The 13,922-nt window shown below is 38.9% G+C and overlaps 1 protein-coding gene across 1 annotated transcript; it reads left to right on the top strand.

Annotated features, from left to right (window-relative positions):
* The first annotated feature begins 12,108 nt into the window (after window positions 1–12,108).
* On the top strand, window positions 12,109–13,498 carry LOC119990060 (uncharacterized protein At4g26485-like). Its single transcript, XM_038835877.1, has 3 exons — window positions 12,109–12,480; window positions 12,559–12,757; window positions 12,893–13,498. The coding sequence occupies exons 1-3, from the start codon at window positions 12,195–12,197 to the stop codon at window positions 13,185–13,187; spliced, it is 780 nt and encodes a 259-aa protein (XP_038691805.1). The 5' UTR covers window positions 12,109–12,194; the 3' UTR covers window positions 13,188–13,498.
* Window positions 13,499–13,922: the final 424 nt, after the last annotated feature.

Below are 13,922 nucleotides of genomic sequence, written 5' to 3'. Positions count from 1 at the left end.
AGTTGAATCGTGCTTCGATTCTGACTAGTTGTTAGGGAGATCTGATAATGTATCGCCGCCTTTTACGCCATTTAACGAGAAGTTACTTTTAATCGAACGGATCTGATTAGTTCAGAGAGGAACGATTTCCGAGGAGTTTTAACTTTTGAATTTTGAATTTACTATTTAATCCTTGGGGTTTTTTAATGGGTTACTGTAACCACCCACTATCTTAAAACTTCAAGAACATGATTCGACTTTCGGTACGTTTCTTGACTTCTTCTTTTTCAAATTTTCAATCATGGCTTGGTTCGGTTCCTCTGAAGAATTTATTGATAGGTTTGAGAGAGAAAACGAGAGGGACGAATCTAATTTTGGTCCCCAGATTATTCCGAGTGAAAGTCAGGCTATTAGGGATACTCAAGATGAGTTTCCTGAAGGTGATATACCTGAAAAAGAATTAGGAGATCAAACTGCTAATCTTGGGGTTTCATCTTACTCTGAATCCGAAGGTGTATCGAGGAAAAAGGTGATTAGTCCATCTAAGGTTAGCTTTTTACCAACCACTCGTTCAAAGAGTAAGACTCAAAAGGTTGTTGAGGAAGATATAGTAGTAGACAAGGACCCTTATTCTGTGTTAATAGAAGAAGATTTAAATAGTTATAGGGCTGAATTTGGAATTCCTCAAGAGATAGAAATGTGAATTCCTGCTCTTGGTGAATCAGCTTCGTATGAATTTCCAGGGTGGACTGTTGTGTATGTGTTAGCATTAAGATGTGGGTTGAGATTTCCCTTAGGACCTTTAGTCAGATCTGTGCTAAGATTTTTTGGAATTGCCCCCAGTCAACTTATGCCTAATTCTTGGCATATTTTGCTCTCTTTAGAAGCTTTGAGTGTAAAATACAATCTTACTTTCGATCTTCATGAATTTCTTGCTGCTTATTCTTGGCAAGAAAATAAAAAAGATGTAGGTAGATTTATGTTGTCGAAGAAAGATAAGGAAAATTTGATCGCTGGGACAACATCCAGTGATTATAACTGGCAAAAGAGATATTTCTTGGTGAAGAAGGAAACTCTTTTAGAAGATGATGATACTATTCCTATTTCCTGGAATATTCAAGGTAAAATTAGTTAGATTTCTTTTACCTTCATTCGATCCTATTATGAATAATTGTCTTTTTATTGCAGGAAAATCTCCTAAGATAACCATTACTAAAGAAGCACAGAGGAATTTTCAATTGTTTTTGAAGACGATTCCTCGTTCTGAAAGAGATTGGAAATTTGTTTCAGCAAAGTATCTTTTTGGAAGTAAGTTGACAAAACTTTTATATTTTCGGTTTTGTTTCGTGTTTCTAACGATTTCTTTTCTAATTTTTGACAGAATCTCATATGGCTCCAAGAGTAATCGTTCCTTTGACTCTTAAGGAGATTGCTGACAGTAAGAAAGTCCAGAGAAGCTCTAAGGAGAAGAGGACGAAGAAGAAACATGAGTCTAGCTTGAGACTTCACAGCGAGCTAGGAACAATTGCTGAAGTAACTAAAGCTCCTGAAGTTCCTGAGAGCAATATTGATGATGATTCTACACTTATAAGGAAGAAAAAACTCAGGCTATCGTCTCCTTCTCTGGTAGATGAAAGTGCGGGATTGAACAAGGAGACCGATGACATCATTCAGGTTCCTGATGATGAAGTGATAGAGGAGACCGTAAGAAGAGAAGAAAAAGATCATGTTCATCCAGTTTCACCTCTGAGAGCTCTAATTAAAAAGGAGTTGAGATTATCGGGTGCTGATCTTCCATCTAATCTCCCGCGCGAGGAGTTTCAAAATGTCGATCCCTAACATCCCCCTTTATTCGAGGCCTGCCGAGTTATTTCCTGACTTACACAAATTGGCTTATCCCCTTGGTTTCACTCCTCCTAAGTTGAATCTTGAGGATGCTTCTCTTTATAGCATTTCTCATGCTTTTCAGGTATTTTCAAAATTCAATTTATTTGTATTTCTATGTTAGCTTAAAAATAATCTTCGTCTTATTCTTTCAGGCTTTGTCAGTTCAGCTTTACATTGATAAAGAAGTCGAAAAGTTAAGTGAGGAAGTAAAGAGTCTTCGACTTTCCAGTGGATTATTACAAGCCGCTATTAAAAAAATTTCGGAGGCCGAAGAGCAGGAGAAAAAGTTAAGGATGGAGGCCGAAGCTCAATTGGAAAAAACAAAGAATGCTGCTGCTGAAGCTTTAAAGAAAGCTGAAGATAAATTTGATGAATTGGATAGAAGGCACATTGCTTTGAAAACTGACTTTACAGATCAGGGTAGGCAATTGCCCAACATAATGCAGCAACAAAAAGATACGGAGGAGGAACTTTCAGCTTTTAAGATCAAATTTCAAGAAAATGAAATATTATTGAAGGATCTACAAGAAGTTGATTCTAAGCTAAAAGATTGTGAAATTGAGCTAAGTGCTTCTATCGAGAAAGCGAATCAGCTATCGGATGAACTGACAGAAGCAAAGGCAGATGTCGATTTCTACAAGGGAGAATGTGCTCTTGCTGCTGGAAAGGAAAGAATCAAGGCTTTGGGAGAAGTAATGATGCAATACAAGGCTGGAACTTTAAACGAGGAAGAAGTTGATTGAATGATCAAAGAATATGAAGAATTCAAAGTTATCGATGCAACGCAAACTTCCGCTTCTGAAGTCGAAGACGATATTTAGACTTATATTTTTATTCTCACTATCTTATACCTTCCCTTTTAGTCTTAAATACAATCTTAACTCTTTTATGTTTCTTATCAATGGAAGTTCATAGCTTTAACTATACGCTTAAGATTTGAACTATGATGCAAATAATAATTTTAGAATAAACAGAGGGTTAAGTATACATGACCTTTTGGGAAATTGGAGGACGTCAATCTTCGTCGCTTTGTCCTTCGTCCAAACTTTGATATTTTATCCAATATGCTAACAGATCCTGCAATAATCAAGCATAGGACGATTGGGGTGATGTAATACGGTCTGTCAGGCACTTATATATGCTGAGCATATATATGTATATATTCAACTCGATTGAGAAAATATATACATTTCAGTGATTCATAATCCAGATCCTTATACTAATTTTTTTTTTTTTAGGAAAGATATAACCTGAGATTCTTTGCATTCCAGCTGTTGTTAAGTATCCGCCCTTCTTTGGTTTGCAACTTGTAAGCACCATTGCCGACGACATCTATGACTCTGTATGGTCCTTCCCATGTGGCCCCCAGTTTTTTGGAATTCAACTGCTGTGTGTTCTGGAAAACTTTGTGTAGAACCCAATCATCGATATTGAAAATTCTTGGGTTAACTGTTTTGTTGTAGTATTTTATGATCCGATGCTTTTAGGCTGCCGTTCTAACAGATGAGTTGTTTCGTCATTCCTCGAGCATATCTAACTCTTCTGTTCTCCTCATCTCGTTGCCATTCGAATCGTGCTGTTGGGAGGCCAACTTCAACTGGTAGCACTGCTTCAGTTCCATAAGTTAAAGAAAATGGAGTTTCACCTGTTGAAGTTCTTGTTGTTGTTTGATATGACCACAGAACCCCTGGGAGTTTTTCGACCCAGGCTCCCTTTGCATTTTCTAGTATATTCTTTAAAGTGTTGACTATTGTTTTGTTAGTAGCTTTTGCTTGGCCATTCGATTGTGGATGTCTTGGCGATGCAAAACAGAGTTTTATTTTCCAGGTGTTACAAAAGTCTTGGAGTTTATGACTGATGAATTGAGATCCATTATCGCAAATGATTTCGTAAGGAACTCCAAATCTGCAAATGATGTTTCTCCAGATGAAACTTTTAACCTCTTTGTCCCAGACCTGTTTATACGCTTCAGCTTCTACCCATTTTGTGAAATAATCTGTTAAGATCAATAAGAAAACTCGTTGTCCTGAAGCTGGGGGAAGCTTTCCAATGATATCCATTCCCCATCTCATGAAAGGCCATGTTGATGAAATTGGGACCAGCTCCGTTGGGGGTTGATGTGGGATTTGTGAAAATCGTTGGCATTTATCACATTTAGCCACATATATGGCGGAACCAGTTTGCATGACTTTACTGGCTAAGCTTCGGCCACCTTCCACATACACCTTCATGCAGCTCTGCTAGGGCATATTGTGCTTCATCTTGAGATAAACAACGTAGCAAAACTCTTTGATATGATCTTTTGTATAAAATACCATTAAGTATTGTATAACGAGATGCTTTACGTTGTAGTGCTCTGGCTTCATTCTTATCTTGTGGTAACATATCATCCTGTAGATATTGTAAGAATGGTGTTCTCCATTTATCATCATCTTCAGTAATAACGAACGATTGTTCCACCATGTAATGTTTATTCATTGCAGGTGATTCCAAATAGATTAGTGGGATATTTTGAGTTGCCTGCAATTGGATTGTTGATCCTAAATTCGCCAATGCATCTGCCTGCTGATTCTCTTCTCTAGGCACTTGATTAATCTGGAATTCTTTGAATTCAAGTTGCAGCTGTTGTACTAACTCCAAATAATCGTTCATTCTCTCATCTTTTGCTTGGTATTCTCCATTCAATTGATTAACGATCAATTGGGAATCTGAAGACACGTGGACGCGTCGAACTTTTAATTCTTTTGCTAGTTTCAATCCCTCAATTAGAGCTTCATATTCTGCTTCATTGTTTGTAGCATGAAATCCGCAATGTATAGCTTGAGGGAATTGATCTCCGTGTGGTGAGATTAATATGATACCTAAGCCGCTTCCCTTTGCATTACTCGAACCATCAACAAATAATTGCCAAATAGCTTCATCGTCTTCTTTGTTTTGATGCAATTCTTTGTGAGCATTATCCATCATTCCTGGACTAAATTCAACAATGAAGTCTGCCAGAATTTGAGCTTTGATTGCAGTTTGAGGTTGATACATGATATCATGCTCAGTCAATTCAATTGCCCACTTCGTTAATCGTCCGGACAACTCTGGTTTGTGTAGTATTGTTTTGATCAGAAAGCTCGTCACCACCATGATAGGATGACTTTGAAAATAAGGACGAAGCTTTCGTGCTGCAGTGATAAGCGCTAGAACAAGCTTTTCCATTAAAGGATACCTTGTTTCAGCATCTAGCAAGCTTCGACTAATATAATATACCGGATGTTGCCGATTATTTTCTTCTCTTAGCAGTACTGCACTAATTGCAAATTCAGAAACTGCTAAATAAAGATAGTATCTCACCGGTTTTTGGCTTCGCGAGAATTGGAGGATTGGTTAGATATCCTTTCAATTTCTTTAACGCCATCTCACATTCCTCTGTCCATTCGAAATTGGCTGATTTCTTCAATGCTGTGAATAGATGATGACATCTTTTGGAAGATTTGGAGATGAATCGGTTTAGTGCTGCAATCTTCCTTGCCAACCGTTGTACATCTCGTATTGTTGTGGGGGAAGAAATATCAAGTATCACTTGAATTTGATCAGGATTTGCTTCAATGCCCCTTTGTGTAACGATGAATCCCAAAAATTTTCCTGCTTTGACTCGGAATACACATTTGAGAGGATTTAATTTCATCTGATGAGCATCGAGAATTTCAAATGCTTGTCTAAGATGCTCGATATGATCTTCGGCCCTCAGAGTCTTTACTAGCATATCATCGATATATACTTCCATCGTATTTCCGAGCAGACTGGCAAACATGCGATTGACAAGCCGTTGATATGTTGCTCCTGCATTTTTCAATCCAAACGGCATCACCTTATAACAATATGTGCCACGTTCGGTTATAAATGCAGTTTTTTCTTGATCATCTGGATGCATTAAGATCTGATTATATCCGGAGAATGCATCCATAAAGCTGAGTAATTCATGCCCTGTTGTTGCATCCACAAGTATATCAATATGAGGGAGTGGAAAAAAATCTTTTGGACAAGCTTTATTCAGATCCGTGAAGTCGATACAAACTCTCCATTTCCCATTCTTCTTCTTTACCACAACCACATTTGCAAGCCAATCTGGGTATTGGACTTCTCGAACGAACCCAATGTCTAACAACTTTTGAACTTCCTCATTAATAACTTTATTTCTTTCTGGAGCGAACCTTCGTCTCTTCTGCCTCATCGGAAGGAAGCCATCATCGACTTGCAACTGATGAGTGATGATTTTCGGATCAATTCCAATCATATCTGCATGCGTCCAAGCGAAAGTGTGTTTATGATCTTGTAGGAATTGAATTAAATTTTCTCGGAGTTGACGATCCAAGTTTGCTCCAATTTGAATCTTCTGCTCTGGATAATCAGGATGAATGATGACTTCTTCTATATCCTTTTTAGCCGGTTCTTCTTGATTGCTCAGAATCGGCTTTTGCTGTAATTGCTATAAAGCTTTAGTTTTTCCTTTCAATGCTTGTTCATAGCAACTCCTTGCCTGACGTTGATCCCCATATATTTCTTGTATTCCATCTCTTGTTGGGAATCGTATTACTTGATGATAAGTTGATGGCACAGCCCTCATTGCATGAATCCAAGGTCGTCCGAGTATTGCATTATATGGAGATTGACAATCTAATATATTAAATCGAACCTGGAGATTTATTCCTTTTGCGTATACTTGCAAAGGAATAGAGCCGATGGTGTATTGTTGTTCTCCTCTGAAGCCGATGAGTGGGATAGGGCCTCTGATTATGTCGGCTTCTAAAAGTCCCATTGCTTGAAGTGTGGACATGAACAGTAAATTCGTTGAGCTGCCATCTTCAATCATGATTCTTTTAACTTCACAGTTGGCAATTTGCAAAGTGATGACCAAAGCATCATCATGTGGATTTAATAATCTCGTCATCTCATCATCTGTGAAACTGATGATTTGTCTCGTGAATTGGACCATCAGCTTGTCATTCCATACCTCAGAATTCTCTGTCTGCTTGACATGTTTCTTTGCTGATGAATGTGTAATTCCACTAATCTCTGATCCACCAAATATTACGTTAATCATTTTTTCTGGTGGAGGTGGTTTCTGTTCTTCTTCTCGTCTATCGGCTTGGGCCATCGTTGCTCTTCCTCTTTCAGATAGTAAATCCCTAAGATAACCTTTCTTTAGCAATTGGATTACTTCTTTTCTGAGGGTAAAACAGTCATCTGTTGTGTGCCCGTAATCGTTGTGAAATTCGCACCATTTGGAAGTATCCCGCTGATCTAGTGGTTTACGAACTTTATCGGGCCATCGAACAGCATCTCCCATTTTCTTCAACACTGATAAGACTTCGTTTGGTAGAATTACCAAATTGTATTCAGGAGATCAAGGTTTCTTCTTGAAATCGATTGGTTTAGGATCTTTGCGAGGATATCGCGGGGCCTCTGAACTTATTTGCTTTTGCTCAGATTTCTTTGGCTGCTCTGTTAGTCACTCTGGAAGTCTTCCTTCATCTTCCTCCCATTTAATCTGAACGCTTGCTCTTGCCTGCACTTCTTGAAATGACTTACACGGATAACGAGTAAACTTTCCGTACAATTTGTTTCCAGGAAGAAGAGCCATGCGAAATGCATTGATTGCAATTTCATCTAAGCACCCCGGGATCTCTAGTTTTTCTTTATTGAATCTTGTTAAGAATGACCGTAGAGATTCTCCTTGCGTCGGCCAGTTGTGCAAATGAAGCAATTTGCCCTTCTGGAAGATTTAGATACCACTTCAAAGGAGGTCCCACCAAAGTTGAACTAAATCCTCGACACATGCATGCTTCGTGCTTATTGAATGGGTACGACACCAAAGTCAATCGTTGACTATACTGATTCACATGATCTTCCGGGTCGGTGATACCATCATAAGGTTTAATATGTGGTATGATGAATTTCTTTGGAAGCTCTTCCATGGCAATGGCATGAACAAATGGAGATTTGAGGAAAGTATGATTTTTCTTTATTGGTGGTGGAATGCCTGGTATCCTGAAGAATGCTGATTCCATTTCCTCCAATATTTTGTCGACACTTCGCTGCGTCATTATTTCTGGCAATGTTGTGGTTATATTTGACCATGCACCAATTGTTGGGATAGCCGAAGATGAAGTTGGTAAAGGAAATAACGGCGCCATGGATTGTGCCGTTGGCCTTAGGAATTGAGTTGACGTCGATGCCAGTGATGGTTCTGTCTGATGCACAAATCCTGGCAAAGGAACGCTTGCGTTGGGAATTTGTGTTGTTTGTCCATCATTGATTCGAACAGAAGTACTTGGGATAGCGCTTGTAGGAATGGCTCTGGTTACATGGGGACTTGGAGGTTGATTCATAAGATCAAGCAACTTTTGATTCTCTCTTCGAACAGTCCAGTTTTCTTACTCCAACTGTTGGACCCTTCTTTCATGTTCATCAAAGTGTTGAATCAAAGCTTTCATCTTCTCGCTTACGGCATCATCTCGCGAATCTTCTGAGTTTGCCATTTGGATAAAATTATCTCCCCCTTCCTGGCGGGCCAAACTGTTGATGTAAATTATCGACAATCAAATTGTTGAGAGTGAGTTGGTAAATGTAAGACAAAACAAAGATATTTTACATGGTTCGGCTTTGAGCCTAGGTCCACGGTGCAGAACTATATGATATTTTATTTATCACTTGTGATTACAAATTGAGTGAGAAAGTCAGAATTTTCCCCCCACCAAAGTCCCCTTTCCTGAGCCTAATGAACTCCTTTTATGCTTCTCTTGAGCAGTTACCAGCAGTTGTGGCAGTTGGAGAAGTTCATGGCAGTTTGGGGGAGTTTACGGTAGTTTACGGTAGTTTGAGGTACTTTGCAGTAGTTTCGGCTGTTACCATTTAACGAGGAACTGTCTTATCTTCGGCTTCGTCCCTTAGTTATTGGTTCGGCCTTACTTGCATCGGCTTTGTATTTCCTTTAAAAGACCAAGTCCTTTTTGGACTGTATGCTCTGGCCTAATTGTTGTTGGGCTTCGGGGCCCTAGCCTCTGTTGGGCTTTTATGTTGCTGTGGGGCTTTGGGGCCCTAGCCTCTGTTGGGCTTTTATGTTATTGTTGGGCTTTGGGGTCCATCTAATTTGCTGAGGTTGACTTTGACCCCTACAAGTATGAAAGTCCTTTAACCGAATGGGCACCAAGCCAGCTTCCACTTGTGTCTCCTGGGCCTGTTGACACATCCCGTACACAATGTGACCTGGATATTAGTGGTTAACACAAATGGTTACTCAGCCATGTCACACGGTCTCGGTAGCAAGGATTGTGAGAGAAAGAATGATGGCTTCGAAAAACAGATATAGACTCGATCCACACACACACAGACATATATATATATATATATATATATATATATATATATATATATTACGCTATTACTTGGCTTGGTTGAGAATCCTTGTTTTGTAGTCAGGCATCACTACAACACAGGAAGTGGGCGGACTATCTCACTGAGGCCGGATTGCTATCAATCTCATTCAGATTCTCATCTAGTTCATGCAATGCGTTGACTAGATGAATTACGAATATATAATGTATAATCAAGTGAATGGTTTCGTCAGTGAGTGAGACTGGTGGAAATGTGAGATCAAAACAAATGCAATAGAACTCATGATAGAGTTCGTGGAGTAAGTACCAGAGAAGCAGGAGAAGAGACATCACTTGACATTATAAAATATGAAAGAAGAGAAGTTTACAAACATCCCGCGTCAAATACAGACCCAGCGTCTTTAATCCTTTATTGCTTTCTTAGGCATGGCTCCGGCCAACTAGATTTAGATTTGTGTTTTCCTTTCCAAAGTCCCTGCGGTTATGTCTTTATTTTAGCTTCAAAAAAGCAAGATGTATCCCTTTCATTTCCATTCAATAGAAGTCATTTCATTTCGGTGATAGTATTATGTTTCTTGGTTTTTTCAATGTTGACACTACACGAATTTTTAGTCCTTTCTCCCGGAAGGCAAACCTCGAGCCAACAGTTTTGTGTTCTCTAACTATACGCAGTCTGTTTGGTACAGAGGCCAGAATTTGTAAATTCATAATCTACAACCACAATACTCCTGATCCCCAATGCCGAAACTATGAGATCTCATGTCCAGAGCAATAGATAACCAACAAGTACCTTAACATATTTGCTGACATTTTTTTAGACTTTAAGTTGGACTGATTATGTTGTGGGCTCTCTAAAAGAAAAACATATTTGAGAAGAGGGGAGTTTTAGTCACACCCCAAACTTTACTAACCATACCCCGACTTATGTTGACTTTGCGTTTTTTTAGACATATACTCTTTACACCCCACCTCTCACCATCTCTTTTTTCTTCCTCACGAGTACACCCACTGCCGATCATGGTGTCGCCGTCGTTCGAGTGCCAATCCGGTAACCACTACCACCAAATTGAAGCCCAAACCACCAAGAACTAAGCATGACCAACGCCGAAGAGTTTTGTCCACCGTAACCATCAAAATCATGTTTGAAAGTCTGTGGCCACCGCGAGGAAAATCGTCTGATTCAGATAATTTGACCATTGTTGGAGGAAACCGACATCATCTTTACATTCCTCGTGGCAAGGCGCTTCCATTCCACCCATTTTGATCTTGTACAAGTCATTTTTGGACGACCCGAGTTTGATCTCAAACAAGGGTTTAGTGCATATAGGTCACTGAAAGATATCCCCGTTTACAATTAGGTCACTCAAAGAAAAAAGTTTCAAATTGAGTCACTTAATGTTCTAAATTTAAGCAATTAGGGCATTCTCGTACAATTCTGGTCAATTGATTACCAGAATTTGCTGACATGTAAGATAATTGCCATTGTTGAGGCGATGACATGGATTTTTAATGATGTGGCACATACATGCCATTCTGGGAAAAAAAATTGAATAAATACTTTAAATGGCCAAGCTTAGAGTCACCTTCTTGAATCAAAGAGAGAACGATTCTTACTGAGCTCCAACATCAATTAAGAAAATGAAAAAAAAACAAAAAAATTGAAATTTACAGATGATTGTTTGGGTTCTTCCCAAGCTCCAGTCAAACCCAGATCAGAACTTCCAAAAAACCAATTATGCGAGCAGACGACTAATCTAGAGTCTAGACCATAGACCACAAACACAAGGTTAGAAAAAACAAAACCACAAGCCTAAAGTCAAAAGAAAGGCTTCTAACCTATAGAACCCACAAAACCACCGAAGAACCCCAACTCCAAAAGAAGTAGAAGAAGAACAACAACCCATCCAGCAAAACAAAAACACTTAGCATATGGGAAAACATATAACCTTAATGAAACCTTTAGGTCAAGTCCATTCGTGATTGCTTGACAAGACCTCAACAATCGGAGGTCTCGAGGTATGGTTACGGTCCAGATCTGGACCATGGTGATGTGGAAAGGGGAGGTGGAGGAGGGGTGGTGACAATGGGTCACCCATACCCTTCCCTGATTCTCCTTGGTTCTTTGCCTCTTCTGGTAGAGAAATAATTGTAGGGTTTGTAGGTGGTGGAGGTGGAGAGGAGGGTAGAATGGAGTGGGTGGGGGCGGCTGGGAGGGGCTGAAGGGAGAGGATAATTTTATTTTTTATTTTTGTTTTTTGTTGATATATTCCACGTTACATTTTTATTTTTATTTTTAATTTTACTTTTACATCATTTTTAATTCCACATGGCATTTTTTATTTTAATTTTATATGATATTTCGACCAATTTGTGACATGTCAGCAAATTCCGGTGACTAATTGATCGGAATTGGATCCTCATGACCTAATTGCCTAAAATTGGAACAATGAGTGACCCATTTTAAAACTTTTTTCTTTGGGTGTCCTAATTGTAAAAAGGGGGTATATTTCAATGACGTATATACACTAAACCCCTCAAACAAGTCATTTTTGGACAACCTGGTCTCGAAGACCAACTCTGGGATAATTACGAGCCGGAGTTTCTTGATAGAGTTCAAGTCAAGAATCACCCCAACGGACAATGACAAGGCCAGCGACAACATATCCGATTTAGGGTTGCATTTATAAAATGTCTTGAATTTTATGTTTGGTGTATAAATATTTAAGAATTTTCAAGAATACGCTTAATAGGAGATATATGTAGTAAAAATTATGGTGTAACTAAAGCTTTCCTTTAGAAGATGCTGCCTAAACTTTCAGTTGAGGCCCAAAAAAATGTGTTGTTTAGGACACCGAAATGGCACTCATTTGTCCGGTTAAAAGAAAAGTAAAGTGCTTCATTGTTGATTGGCCGAGCAGATGAAAGTCTGCTCCTTTTCCTTAGATGTTAAGAAAGATGAAAAAATTGAGTGAAACAGAGATCGAAATGGGAAAGGAAGAACGTGAGGAAATTGAATCATCGTCACAAGAAGAAGAAGAAGAAGAAGTAGAAGAAGGAGACAGTGATGAAAACGATTATGAGAGAGGACTGGTGGAGAAATGGAAAACCCACTACTCATCAAAGCACAGAATACTCTTGGTTGGAGAGGGAGACTTCTCCTTCTCTCTTTGCCTGGCCAGAGAGTTTGGTTCCGCCCTCAACATGGTTGCCTCCTCGCTTGATAGCCAAGGTTTCTCCTAACCCAACTTCTGTTTGTTTTCTCAGATTATAAAATAAACTACTACCTTTTTTTCATGAAATAATGCAGAAAACATAACGAGCAAGTACAGTAATGGAGTGAAGAATGTTAGGGAGCTAGAAGAGAGAGGATGCTTGGTTCTCTATGGAGTTGATGCAAAGCAAATGGGCCACCATTACTTCCTCAAGACTCAGAGGTTTGATTGGATTGTCTACAACTTCCCCCATGTGGGCTTTCTCTTTCGAGAGGATAGTTACTGCCAGATCCAGTAATTTCCCGTTCCTAATCTCCATTGCTTCAATCAAGTTCCATTAATTTTTTCTTTCAATAAACGGCTTCTGGGTTTTCATATATGTCAATTTGGGTCTACTTTGAATGTTGATTTTTGATGGGGTCTGAATAGGTTGAACAAGAGACTGATAAAGGGTTTCTTGAAGAATGCAAAGGTTCTGCTAAGGGAGAATACAGGGGAGATTCATATATCGCACAAGGAGGGTGATCCCTACAACAAATGGGATTTAGTTAAGAAAGCAGAGAAGATAGGGCTGGTTCTCCATGAAGTCGTGCCTTTTAACAAAGATGATTATCCAGGATATAATAACCAGAGAGCTCAAGGAAGCTCCTCTGATGATTCCTTTCACCTTGGCGATTGTAGTACTTACAAGTTCACATGCAAACTCTCCCATATTTGCTTGTAATGAGATTACGACTGTTAAACTCTTGACTAATGATGGTATGGTCAAAGGCGAGGGGACTTTGGTAAAATATGTTGCTTTCCTATGACCATCTAGTTTGTTTCAGTATCTATGTTTGCCATAGTTTGTTTCATTAACCTTTCCTTCTCGTTCTCATTGTTTCCCTGGAACAAGATCCTTCCACAAAGCCAACACCTCTTTTTTCTCTTCAGCTACTTGATTTTTCACTATTTACTCTTCAGATATCATTATATATGAAATATCTTGAAGAAAATTGTGTTTGATTCACTCAATCCAATCTTTCAACATTTGCTTATGGGTTTTGTGGGATTTAAAATGTTTAATATTTGCTGTTTGTTAATTTCTGAAATTACGATTACTATTTTGTCCCCTTATGTGTCCCCGCCCTTATGATATCCTGTAGTAGTGTTATGATAGATTTGTCTCAAATCAACCTTCCTGTGTATTTTCTTCATGGATTTCTTCTTGATTGATGGTTGAGGCTTTTGTGGCTTCCATTGGTGTTTTTTTGTCTAGCACATTTGGTTAGGTGGATCAAGTGTTTGGTTCAGTTTGGTTGATCTTTGCGGCGTATGCTTGTAGGATTTTTAATCCTAGTGTTTATGACATTTGCATGGTCAATCAGATTTTGTCTAACATTGTTGTGCAGGGAAGTAACAGTGTCTAAATTATCTTGTGTGGATGAATCAGATAGATCTTCCCTTAGTCATTTAAATA

This window comes from Tripterygium wilfordii, chromosome 21 (genome assembly GCF_013401445.1).
Source record: "Tripterygium wilfordii isolate XIE 37 chromosome 21, ASM1340144v1, whole genome shotgun sequence".
Classification (NCBI taxonomy): domain Eukaryota; kingdom Viridiplantae; phylum Streptophyta; class Magnoliopsida; order Celastrales; family Celastraceae; genus Tripterygium; species Tripterygium wilfordii.
This window is presented reverse-complemented; position numbering and strand designations above follow the sequence as displayed.